The sequence below is a fragment of the Thermobia domestica genome, chromosome 10 (assembly GCF_964235325.1).
Source record: "Thermobia domestica chromosome 10, izTheDome1.hap1.1, whole genome shotgun sequence".
Lineage (NCBI taxonomy): Eukaryota > Metazoa > Arthropoda > Insecta > Zygentoma > Lepismatidae > Thermobia > Thermobia domestica.
The window spans coordinates 203,836,489-203,850,718 of NC_137463.1; the positions used below are offsets into that span (position 1 = coordinate 203,836,489).

The window sequence follows — 14,230 nt, forward strand, 5'->3', positions numbered from 1 at the left end:
GTAAGAACCTAATTGAATATGCTCAGAGTGGATCAACAAAAAAGCATTTCCTTTGATTTCAAAACTATTCCGTACTCTGTGTTTAAATTATTTTAACATCTCGTAATGAATTTGTCTAATCATTTAATACAATAATGTGTAGGATGATTTGTTTTGATGATATACTTGTATGTTTAAGTAGAGCTGTCTCCTTATTTGTTTTAGGCAAACCGTATATGACAAGCAATCTGTAGCATCTATTTTGATGTATTTTTTTACAATCGTCTTCTAAAGTCAGCTAATTAACAATGACTTCAATGAACTCTGATTATAAGCAGTAGTGTATTCTTTTGTAATTTTGGAGATTGTAAATATTATTTTTTTTTCTTAGTTTAACATTCCACGATTATGCACCGAGGTTAAGGGAGGTACTAATCATGATAATGAATGAAATGGTGGAATGAAGAAAGCGAGAGGAAATAGGAAACCCCGAGAAAACCCGCGCACATGGTGTTTGTCCACCACAAATCCCACTTGGCACTAGCTGGAATTGAAGCAGGAACTTCATGCATCAGAGGTGAAAGTTCTACTTGAGATTTTGTTTTGTTGTTGTTTACAGTTTCTCATTTTTAAATGGTGTTTCCTTTTAATAGTTTACCATTTTAAATGGTAGCTATCTGAAGAAATCTCTTATATCTTCATATATTTGTTGCCTCCTTTCGTTTTTAACACATAAGATATTAAAGAAACTGTCGTTCTTTCCTAAAACGACTTGAGGTACTTGCTAACTGGAGTTATTAATTCTCACTCACCTCATTGTATCTACTTGTCAATTTTACACCTATCCCTAGATTATCTCGTGGTTCGTCATAATGGTTTGATTTAGTGCTGTTAAAATTATCCAATAATTACTCGATTGTTTATTATTCGAACCATTAGTTCATTATTCGGTTAATTATTCTATCAAATGATCGTGTCCGAACATATTTGACTGTCCAAGTGCATAGTTTGAATATCCGAAACTTATTCTGAAAGTTTTACAATTATCTCTCATTGATTAAAGAAGACAGGAAATTAATTTTGACGATGAAGTTAATATTGGAAGATGGTTATGCCGAGAGGGGGGGGGGGGGAGGGCTGGAATCCGTGATTAATCATGATCGTTAGGCTATTACAACAGATCGCTCGGCCATGTCAGTCTTGGTAATTGATTTTATTTGTTATATCATTAGCATCCGGAGCTTTACATAGTATTATTTCATATTTGTTAACATTATTCATATTTATTATTATTTTACTCCTTACTACGTTTATCAGCTTATTTCATCATCATCATCTATATCATCATCTTTCATCTTATTTCATTTATGTCTAATATTAACAAAAGGTGTCTTTTTCTGTAATTGACATGATCTATATCGGAATATGGTTATGTATTTAATTGATCAACACAATGCGTTGAAATTTCATCTACTCTCTACTCGAAAATAATATACATTTTATATTTGCTGTGAAAGAATTTGCCTCAGAAATCTTTAGATCCATAAGTCTAAGCACAGCAATATACTTAGACAATCGATTCATTTTATGTGAAATAAATAAATGAAAATTCCATATTTTAACTTCTTTTCTTCTTTTATTTTGCTGATTGCAGTCTATAATGTAGACTGTTTTGAGGTTTATATAAATACGTTTATAAGACAAGAAAATAACATTCATCTTTAACAGTGCTTCCTATTCCAAGCTGTAAGAAAATAAATACAACATAAAATAATTTCTTTCCTACACAAAGCCAATGCAATCACCTTAAGATCAATGCAACATGCTGCTTTTTCTGCTACAATTTTAAAAAGGGTAAAAATATTTTTTTAAAAAGTCAATCAATAAAACACCAAACATACATGTACATTATTAGCGGATTACAAGGATAATTTCTTCACAATGCTTACAATGTAACGGAGGGTTTACAGTATCATCAGGAACGAAATATAAGAAACAAAATATCGAAGAAAGGAAAGAAGAAAGTAAAAACAAGAAGTATCTTAATATTATTCTGACCACTAGCTCATTTTTGTTTTTAACCTTAACCTAAGATTAGTAAAATATTACCTACACTATTTATTATAATATTTAGTTCTGTATAAATTAGATATATATATCTAGGCGTAAAGTATAATGTATAAAATATTTCACATTATGTAACTTTTCATTTAACAATGTCAATGTTTGCCAAAGTATGTTACTAATGATAAGACAACTGTTATTCCAATACTATTTAAAAGACACGATTCCGCCAGTATTATATGAAGTTTAGTGAATACATACAAACAAGCGTGTGGTATGACATATTAAAAATTCACTAATATTACAAATATATTAGTTTGTATCGTAACTTTCGTGTTTTCCTTACTCGAAATGGTAGTTTATTTATCATATTAGTACATTAGAATAAAACTGTCTTTAATTGGCAATTGAAACCAAACAATAGGAAATTTATTCAATTTGCACTTTGTTCCATTTAACACGTGAAACAAGGTGTACATCAATGTGTTGAATTTAATTATACAAATTAAATTGCTAACGCCTGACAACGTAGAGTAGAATTCAAACGCATAAATATATGTTAATATTAGAAGCTTTACGTGATGAGCATGTTTTATTAATATCATATAGATGAAATAAAATCGTTTTCAATCATTTATAATGTTGGTAATCACAAATACTATTAATGACTTTTACCTTATGTTAGTGATATTATTATTTTCTGCGATATATCATTTAGCAAATAAAAGAAGCAGGTCGTAAAAAAAACTATACAAAATATGGGAAACCTATTTTGGAATCCAAAGGGTGACGTTCAATTATGAACCGACTTAGTTTTTAGTAAAAAAAAAAAAAAAAAAAAAAAAAATAAAATAAAATAAAAAATAAAAAAAATAACCACTACGTCTCTGCTCAGCATGGGGGGAAAAAGGTAAAATGAGAAAGGAATAATCTTTATTTTACCTTCAATTTTTATCATGGAACTTACAAACAAGTGCTGAGGTAAGATTCTAAATTACTACACGGTTAACGCATATTCTGATATTTCGTTTACAGAACATTTTTTAAAGATTCTTTGTTTCATTTAATATTCGAAGAAATACACAATGAAAAATAAAAGGCGATTATTATTGCTAAATTCAACGTGATTGTACCTAGGTAGTTTCAAGGCACCCAAAAACAATCTATCTAATTCCATTTTAGTATACATTAGTACATGTCCAATCGTTATCAGTATACTGTAAAAAGAGTTGCAATAATAAAGCTAAAGACGAAAATTAAATATTATTTATGACACATATATCACTGAATTTAATCTTAAACGAGACCATATATTTCATTGATATGAATACATATGCATTGCAAATATGTACTCTTGCATGGTTTTCTTGAAATTATTTTATTCAATTAATGGTAAGTGAAAGGTTCAGATTTAATAAAATGTTTAAGATTTACTTATAATGTTTATTTTATGTGTGACATTTTTACAGGTAGAAAATGTTTTAAAATATTATAAATTTCAATATATTTTACGATAGAATATAAGGTATTAAAATGAAAGTTTAAAATACTTGATTAAATAAAAAGATAGTAAAGATAAGTATACAAAATTAAGTACTTGCATATTGTTAATGATATTTACAACTAAACTAGAAAATTAGAATTTTTTTAAAGTTTTAGTTTAAAATTGGTAAGTGAAGAATTCAAACATTTTAAAATTAAATTTTACAGAAGGTGGTTTCTTATTTTCATTCAATTTAAGATAAACATTGCATATTTAAATCTTCATGAGATCTCGTTAATAAATATATTGTATGAGTTAGGAAACAACATCTACAATGCTTTTAAATATGCTGTAATTTTAAACTAAATACAGTCAGTCAATTAAAATAGGCAAGAACGATTTAAATTTGATCATTTAAATATCACTTTTTAAAAAAAATCATTTTTAATTTCCATAATTTTTTATTGAATTATGATTGAAGTATTTTGTTTGTATATTTATTAATTATAATTAGGTATTGAATGCTAAGTTGAACTTATTTATTAGCAAAAAAAATATTATTTCTTGCTAAATAATGGTGTAAGATCTGTATAAAAGTTTTCTTTGAAACTTCTAAATATTCGAAAGTATTTGTTAAAGTGAACTACACAGATATTTTTGTCGCACATTTATGATCAAAAATAAAAACATAGAAATATTAAGATTTAAATAATTTAAAAAGAGTCGTGGATAGTAGTTAACAATATGAATAGAATATGATATTAACATAAAAAAACAGGAAAAACAGAAAAAATATATATTGAAGTAAAGGATACGAATTAAAAATAATAACCCAATGTTTCTTTTTAAATTTGTATATATAAACGTATTTTTGAACACAACAAAAAGAAAACTACGTTTCAGTCAACATAATTTCAGCATTATGCTATTGTCTGTCCATTTTTTTTTAAAAAAAATGACTACACTACTTGGAAAAAAATTGTATTACTAATCTAAAAACTAACTACATTTTGGAACAAAAAAAATAGTAGAAAAGAAAGAAATCCATGAATTGATACTTGAAAGAAAGAATAGATGCTTTTCTTTTTAGTAACATAAATTTCGATGCATTTTTCTTTGCTTTGCTTTGTACACATGAACGATGACATACAAGCACTACAGAATATATTAATTTATATATATAGATATAGATATGCTTGCCCTCATTCACCTTTACTTTACATTGATAAGCTTATGAAGGCAAAAAAAATATATATCAAGACAGGACATTCGCAATTCATTTTCTTACCTCGGCTAATGTAATTAATAGCTTGTTAACTCCACCGAGGTATGTCCAATAAACACGCGTTATTTTTTTTTATTCTATGCCACATACATACACTCACCCACACATCAATATTTTTTATATATATATACACATGTTCTTAAGTGTTTATCCTATGTTTAACATACCAGAGGCATAATTAAACAGGCTTAGCATTATTTTTATAGCTAATATTGGTTCTTTACTATTTGCCTATTTTTATGCCTCAACCAACAATTATGAATAGTCAAAACCTAGATTATAACTCAGGATTAGATTATTTCAATAACAATATGTCCCCTAATACGAGATAAACTACGATTGCTATAAAGTTTTCATTTTCCTTGCCCATTAAAAGATATAACAAACAATTGTGGTAAATAGTTTCTATAAGGACACATCGTATATCACGTATTTTTTCTTGAGCTTTTCGTAGTTTTAACCTGAAAAATTTGCTATGTTCTTTTGTAGGTATTATAATTTTAAAAAAAATATTATCTTTCTCTATTCTCTCATGATAATTTTAACAAAAAATTGAGAAGTAGGAAAAGATATCAGTAAATTAGCTTTTGAAGTTTTCTTTTCACAAAATTGTTAATGTAACATTACTACTAATTATATATTTTGAAAACGTTCAACATTCTAAAGTGAACGAAATGGAGGTGAAACACATAACAAGAACAACATTTCAGAAAAGTAATTAACTTGGGTTAAATGTTCAAAAAAATTATCAGAAGAGTACTCACAAACATTTCCGTTTCTCACTTTCATATATGAAGCACTCGTGGTGGGAAAGTATCACATTCCATTTCAATTACTTGTTGAAATATATTGCAAGCTATTACGTATATTTTCATAATGTTGATTTATTGCTTTACTAGGAAAAGCGAGGTGATTCTATTCTGACAATTTGTTACTGTTTACTCTTCTTTTAAATGCATTTAGCAAATTAGTAACTGCTAGTAATTTCTCTTTTCTTAATTTAAAAACTCTCTTTTTTTAAATAGTAATTTTTAAACATTATTTGTTTGTATCTAATTTTTTTTTTTTAATTTCAAGGCACCAATGATTCTTATTCGAAATGTTTCTGCTATTAGCATTTTTTTGGTATTTTCATTTCTTTCTTTGTTTTTTTTTTTCCTCGCACACGTTCACACGGATTCATTCACACAAAAGGTTAAGGAATGGTAAAGGGGTGGAGGTGAAAGAAAAATATTGTTAACATTTGTTTATTTATGTTCCGAGTTTGGTGAGTTTCATGAAAACAGGAGTAGGAAGGAGATACCAACTAAGAGACGAAGTGTTGTAACGCACACTTGCAACGACACAGTAGAGGCAAAAGCGCCACCTAAGAAGAACAGAAAAAAGAGAGATAATTCTTTTTAAAGTTTGGGGAAAAGCTTATAAAAAAAAGTTATGCTTTTATGAGACCATTACAATATTGCCCTTATTGTTTCCTTCAGTGTTAGGAAGATTTCTTTTGCATAACTTATTCTATAAAATTATTACGTGTACACCATTCAGCCTGCATAATGATTACTACTTTTTTTTAATTAAAAAAAAGAAAGAAAGAAAATATTACTATGAACTGGTGGCCAGACTACAAACTATTTATTTCTAGGTACAAAAGAAGAATTAGTACATTTTTATGTGTATAAGTAATGATCATTTTAAATGGAGCAAGTTATAGCAAGCAATATAAAATGTATGGTGTTTATAGCTGTTCAAAAGCAACTATAGCTAATCATAGTGCTATTGGAATTTTGTGTAAATAATAAATTTTTCTTGGTATCATGCTTATGAGACGTGATTTCACTTCTAATCTTAAAACTAGAGTTTATGATTGATGTGGAACAGAAAGAAAAAATAAAAAAAATGAATTTAAAAAAAGGGACAAAATCTATTCATGTAAGTTCAACGAAAATGTATCCACATGGAAAATTATATTAGTATGATCTGACCATTGTACGTATTTTGAATTTATAGTGATTGAAACAGTTGAGTAACTAAGATATGTTTTCTTTCTTTCAGTACAGTGTGTAAGATTTTTCTGGAGTGTTTCTTGAATTTCTGTCACCACATATATAAAAAGTTGAAATGAATGCTGCTCAATATCAAATCACATTACTTTGTCATATTAATTAGATTTTATTAACAGATTTTAACAAAATTAAAAGGCTAGGGACGTTCAATATTTTTCATTTTGTGTTTTTGTGTTAACTGAATCAAAACACTTGACTTATTAAAGATTTAATGCGTAAGACATTTTAAAGACTGAACACATAAGACATTTAAATATTACACAATTACTAAATTTTCAGTATATTTCAAACACTTGGAAATATGTCTAAACCAAGCAAAAATGGAAACTCATTGTACATTATATAATAAAGACTCTGAACAAATGAAATTTATTGTTATGTATTTATCATAATTTGTGAAGTTACTGTTCACAATAGTTAAATTAACCTTATTGTCATTTTTAAGCACAATAAGATTCACAAAGACACAAGAAGTTTAGCTTTATCATTAATTTAATAATAATATGCCAGATATTTTCCTTATTACATTATTGTTAATAAGTTTCTCTTGTTATTAGTTAATTACTTCCAAGTATCAAATTCAGAATAGAGTAACATACCATTTGTCTTGCACTCATATTAAAAGAAAACTAAAATAAAATATCATTTAACTAGGAATATAAATTAAATCATTAAGTGCCAAATAAAATGTTAACAAGGTGAAACGTAGGTTCTAAAATAAAAATAACCTGCCCTAATACTTGAATTGAAGCTTCTGTAATCTGAAATGAATTAATACTGCAGAAATGTTTGCATTGGATTTATCACTCACAGTAATGCAAAAATATGGTGCTATTCTTAGAGATAGGGATATCCTATAATATTATTTTCCGTTTGCTATTTTTTCTTGTTGAGGCAAAGTTTTCAACATGTTGCAACTTAGATTCATTCATTTTTCTGACTCAGTATAAATGCCTCGTTGAGGGGATATCCTATTCTCAAAGTTTCCAGTACAAGTTTTTTTTAAAATGTTTTCTGCGTAAATATTAATATTTAGAATTGCAGTACCAGTTAAAAAAAAAACTGTTAATTAACGATATTTTTTTTCTAACAAGCGTCACATGTCAGTATGTACTTTTGATTTGCTAAACTCTATTAAATAGAGAGCAATATTGAACTCTGTGAAATACTATACAATGGCAATTATACTAATATAAATTTTTATTGGAACACTTGTGAAGTAAGCTGGGAATACAGGACACATAACAAGAAAGACATTCCACACGGTCACTCAGGGTATTAAAGACAAATTCTTACATTTTAGATTTTGGAAGAGTCAGAAAGTACATTTGAAATTAGCATTATAATTAATATAACTGGAAGGATGCAGGTCTTAAAAGCACATTGTAAATATCAGGACACATATAAGGAAACAACATGAAGAAACAGATGAAGTAAGGATCCGATAAACCAGAAAGGAGACACTAGAAGAGTAATAAAGGGAAAAGAGAAAAAGATGCAGAAACAGATACACCAAGTTTTACTTACAATTAGCTTCGTCTGATCTATCTTCATAACCGCAATTAGCTACCTTGTTACATTTGAGCTTTTCAGATATACAAAATTGATTTTTGTCACAATGGAATTCATCGCAACCAGGACCATCTTTTATCTCAGTCCAAACAGCTCTAAATCCCTTTTCTCCTACCGCTTTATCAGCTATTATAAAACTGGAATTAAACAGAGAATGTTCATATTAATATTTGTTACAGATATTTAAAAAAAAGGAAATTATTGTTTTTCATTCAACATGTGATGATAATTTCTGCTCTTTTAGTGTATTTTTCTTTTAATTGTCATACCCGAATTTTCGTTTGTTGTATTCTACCTTTAGTGAAGCATATCACGGCTAGTGATAACTTACTTTTCGGTACATCGTTGATGTGTACAGTCGCAAACAGAAGTTTTTACCCACCTATACAATTTCTTCTCTCAAAACTTTCCGAATGACTGCGCCGATTGATATAGTTTACTATAGCCTAAAAAGTAACATCTTAAAGTTGATCGCTATTTCTACACTAAGTAAACTACTGCCATTATTTTACAGGTGGCAAAAAAAAAAAAAAAAAAAAAAAAAGTTACTGTAAATTATTAAGAAAAATTAATTTTGTCATCGCATATTCAGTCACGTACAGTATAAAAGGATTTGCTTACCTATCTATCTTTTAAAGAGTTTATATTTAGAGCTATGTGAATATTTAATATTCAGATATGAAAGGAGTGATACTTAAAAATGAAAATATTCACACACACGAAAGGATTGATGTTTTAGAGCTATAGAAATATTTAATATTCAGCCATAAAAGAAATGATATTTAGGACAATAGGAATATTTAATATTCAGACATGAAAGGATTGATACTTAGAGTTGTACGAATATTTAATATTCAGACACGAAATAGGGGACCAGTCTTCTTTAACATAACTTTCTTATTAATGTCTGCGTAAAAGAAATAAAGATAAATTTTATCACTTTGAAATCTTTGAGTTTAACGTCTCATGATTATGCCTGTTAGGCTAAAGGAGACGATCATTAAAGCAAGTGAATGATGATGAAAAAATTGGTGGAATGAGAAAGGGGGAGGAAACAGCAGTACCTGAGAAAACCACAAGCACGATGTTGTCCACCGCAAACTTATTTGGCCGGGGAGCGAAGCAGGGACCCCACGCACTAGAGGTAAGCGCTTTAACACTGAGTCACTACGCCCTCCCCCAAAAAAAGATCACTTATGAACTATAAAATTTATCGCAGGGGAGATCTACTTCCTTCCTGTTCGTGAAAATATTAACCTACTTATTTCTAATACTGATACATACATTATTTTATTTGTACATTTCTATTTATTTATGTTTCTATTAATGTATATCACCAAGTACCGATCTGATATATTCATCTCTGACATATTTGCTATAAGATATTCGTTTATTATCTGACAACCATTATAAAATAACTGAGATCAAAGAGTTTCTAAACAATATGTTAATTTTTTTCAATCTTTTTATATTTAAACAGTATTTTGGTACTTTTGTTTTACCTTTCCTCTTTAACATCAAGTACCAAGTTTTGAGACTTTTTCCCTCTAAAAGGTGTCAAGTCCTCTCCTAAAACCATCGCAACAGGCAACAAAACCAGTCAGTTAGCTAGACTTGGTTTTTCCTTCATTTATGTAAATAATAGAAATAAATTATGTTCTTCATGTCCAAGTTTTATGTCAGAGCTAAGCTTTGTTGTCGAATACATATTTTTTTGTTACTAACTGGTTCATACTACCTTTGCTGTCTTAAATAACTTACACTAAAAATATAAATCGCTGAGTAAAGCAACGTTTATTTTAATATTAATAGATATGTAACAGTTTCGCCAACTAACTGAACATATTGGCCTTATCAGACATTGAAATCTATGGTCTGGCATAGACCGTGTCTGATGAAGCCAATTTGTTCAGTTAGTTGGCGAAACTGTTACACATCTATTACTTTTAAAATAAACGTTGCTTTACTGAGCAATTTGAATTTTTAGTATAAGATATTTTTTGTATGTTGTCTCTCTTTTTAAAAGTTTTCTGGTTCGATCATCCACCTTACACGACAATGCTAAGTGAGAAATCTCAGTTGTGATTACTTGTTATGAAAAGAAAGAAAGAAAAGGAAAGCATAACAAGTAATGTAAAGTTTTTCAATGTAGGCGGGCCGTTTCTGTTGTCAAAAATAACGGATGACAATATATAAGATCTTTACAACATTGCTCAAGCTATAATTTTATTAAAGCAAAATAAGTAATATTAAACTCTGATCGATGTAATGATGATATATTGGATAACTATAGTTTACGCAACAAAATTAATTAAAAATGTTGGCAACACCGAATATCTAACGATCTTCTTTATCTGTCATAGCTAAATAAACAACACTCATTTTATCTACATTTTATCATTTTTGACAATGTTGAACTAAAAATCTTCATTTTCCTTTCTTCTTTCTTTGTTATTTAATCTTGAGTCCTATCTTTACTTGTTGAAAAAGGCTGCAATTTTTCAGTCCAAATATTGAAAACAACTTCTACAGACAAATAAATACAACTTCTACAGACTGTAAACTTTATTGTATTTATGTCTAGTATAATGAATAGTGGTACAAGGACATTTAGGAAAGAATAAAAAATGAAAGGAATAAGTGCAGAGAACAGAAGGGAGATAGAACAATACTGTAAATACTTTTCGATGGAAATTTCTTCCACTATAATTTCCAGTTTTCATTTATATGCGACATTTTAAATTACAGTGTTAACTGTGGTTCAAAGAAAATGTATTAAATCAATATACTGCAAATCAAAATAGAAATGTACGATACGAAATCTGAATTCTCTAAACTGGTAAATCAATTTATTGGGGCTTGAATCTCTACTCGTCAGACTAATATTATTTTACTATAAATATATATACTACTCAAGCTTTAAAAATGTATAACATATACCTTATTCTCATGGTATTCCCCTCAGATGTAAATTGCGACCTATCCGGCTGGAGTTCACTCCCACACAATTCTAAAGGTGGTTTATCTGCTGACGGCCAAACACGAACGGCTGCTGCTGAACATCCACGAGCTGCAAACAAACATGATAAAAATCAACACAATAAGAAACAGGAAGCATGCTATATCACTAAGTCAATTTTTTGCAAGTTTTGTTGTATATATTCGGGCTAATTTATTATGTCGTGTGGTAATTCTCAGCACTACTGAAGCAGTCCAATTTTTAATATACTTAATAAACATAATATTGCCCATAGAAGCTTTATAAGTAAAATGTATAATAATCTAATATTACATATTTGGATTTGTAAGTTGGATATTATGTTGAATAATTCTCTGTTAAGTGGACGAATAAGGTAAACAAGTACTTGTGATATTACTGCAAAGAGTCTATTTGAAATTTAACATGTATAAATACAGAGTGGTCACAAAATCTTGTTACCTCCTATGTACCTAGGTATTATAGAGATGTTAATGAATCGTTTCTTATTGTTGCAAGTGGTGATATACATGTAAATCATGGTTGATGAGTCCACGTACACCATGGAGGTGCGAATCGTAAGGAGCACGTGGGCTCACGAACGACCTCATACAGGAAAATCAATAATAGATATTCAGCATGATTTTACTATAAGGTTTCAGAAACCTTTCCCTCCAAAATTAACGATTTTGCGGTGGGAGAAAAAACACTTTGGAAACTGGTTGCAGAAAAGATAAAAAAAACCCTGCTCAGGACGACCACCAACACAATTGGATACGTGTGTGAAGCCTGTAGCGTCTTTCAACGTTAGACAAAAAAGTCAATTCGTAAGCGGTCACAGGAATTGGGTGTTCCATACTCGACATTACAAAAACATATGAAAAAGGATTGGCAGTTAAAGGCATTTAAATTTTGATGTAAACGAATTGAGTGATAATGAGATGTATAAACGTCAGCAGACTTGTGGGCGAATGCTCGATATCTTTACAACTCATCCATCAAGAGAAAAAAGTGTTTTTCTCGGACTTGATAGGGAGTAACGGAACTTTGTGATCACCCTGTAGAACGATATACAGATTCTTATCAATTTAATAGAAAGACACGAAAAAATGAAATGTAATTTACTACATTAATATGGCATTAGACCACCTTTCGCCCTCAGGACAGCTCTGATGCGACGTGGAATGGAGTCTTAGAGGCCGTGAATGGAGATATGGGAAATATTACACCATTCCTCATGTAGTAATCACTCAGTTAAGTGAGAGAAGACGGAGGCGAAATTCTGCGACAAATTCGTCTCTCTAAGACGGACCATAGATGCTCAATTATGTTCAGATTCAGGGATTGGGTGAGCTAAGGAAGGTGTTTAACTTCTTCATGATGTTCCTCAAATCACACCGCAACAGTCCTCCTTAATTGTGTGAATGGACACATTATGATCCTGGAATATGGTTTCACCAGTGCCGCATTTTCCATTAAGCAGATTAGGCTCGTGCCTAGAGCGCACAATTTTTAAAGGGTGCAAAATTTAAAAATAAAATAATACTTTTAAATTTTTTCGTATAAAAAAGTTGAAAAATCAAGAGGATTTTTACATTTGATAGAAACGCCGTACATTCGCATCTATGCAGTAATACATAAAAAAAAAAAGAAACTCTCATCTACATTAACATAGTAACTGTAGCATCTAGTAAGTGGTATTTAACTGTAATAAATTTTAATTCACTAATTGAACATAATTTAGTTAAGTTTTATTTTTCAATTAGACATGAAGTGGTGGAGAAGCATATAATTATTGGGAGCGCCGACAGGAAAAGTGCCTAGGGAACCAAGCTTCTAAATGCGGCACTGGGTGTCACTGGCCGGAAACATTTGGACCATAGGATGCACATGGTCCCCTAAAATGGAAACATAATCACGGGCAGTAATACGCAGTAGTGTCTCAAGGATTCCGAACAGATGGAGTGAAACCTGAGTGTCCACCCTCTCTACCATACATCCGTCCCTCTTAACCATTAATAACTTTCACTCGTGTAGCCTACCTTCCAGGATAACACACGTAAAGAGAAAGTGTTTGTTCACCCTGTTATCCTGCAACATTGTCTCACTATTTAACGTTTATATCATTCTACATACATATTTCCAGCTGTTTATCACAATTAGCGTGGAGGAATGTTTCAATAAGAAAACATAAGTCAATGATCCATTCCGCAATACGTGACTGAGATAGAATCCGAGACATGTTTTATTTTAAAGTGGTGTCCCTGGAATACCCAATTGGCTGGTCATCAGTCAAATATCCTTCTCCTTTAGCGTAAAAGGCTTAACCGTGTGACATTAAACTAAACTTTTTTCTTTCAGTCAATTATCTTGTCTTTGTCTTTCCATTTACTGCATATAAAACACATACATGGAAATCTCCCTACAGTAACATTCGTCAAGGATATTAGTCTCAAAACTTGTTGATATTCTTTTCAGTGTGTGCGTTTCGATATCTTTCCACTGTCATCAGTAGCAGTGCATTTAAACGCTATTGCACCATCGTTGGTAGAATTTTGGTTTTCACGAACACCAACTTCGAAAAAGATCTCTCTAGTCGAGCAGTAATTATTGGAACGGTTAAAACTATAATTAGCGCTTTTTTCAAATTAGGATATACGATCTGTAGACTACTTGATCCACGAAATGATTTTAAAAACTTTAAAATAGTCTGAGCCCCTTTCAGATCTCCATCTTTGCAGCAACAATCAACTCACTACGGAGTCCATCTTTGGAAGGTTTGCACATATCGACCAATTGATCCACGTTTT

At 30.0% G+C, this 14,230-nt stretch overlaps 1 protein-coding gene across 5 annotated transcripts in view; it reads right to left on the bottom strand.

Moving 5' to 3' along the window:
* LOC145662942 (tolloid-like protein 1) overlaps positions 1 to 14,230 on the bottom strand; it is a 964,318-nt gene that overhangs the window by 9,637 nt on the left and 940,451 nt on the right. For 4 of the 5 annotated variants that reach the window (XM_081728975.1, XM_081728973.1, XM_081728974.1 and 1 more), the window contains 2 exons: positions 11,384 to 11,513; positions 8,399 to 8,580 (listed from right to left, as the gene is read on the bottom strand). In XM_081728975.1, coding sequence (XP_081585101.1) covers positions 8,399 to 8,580; positions 11,384 to 11,513 — 312 coding nt within the window. Of the gene's footprint in view, positions 1 to 4,814; positions 6,178 to 8,398; positions 8,581 to 11,383; positions 11,514 to 14,230 lie in introns of all 5 variants that reach the window. The other variant, XR_014127127.1, reaches the window with a different exon arrangement.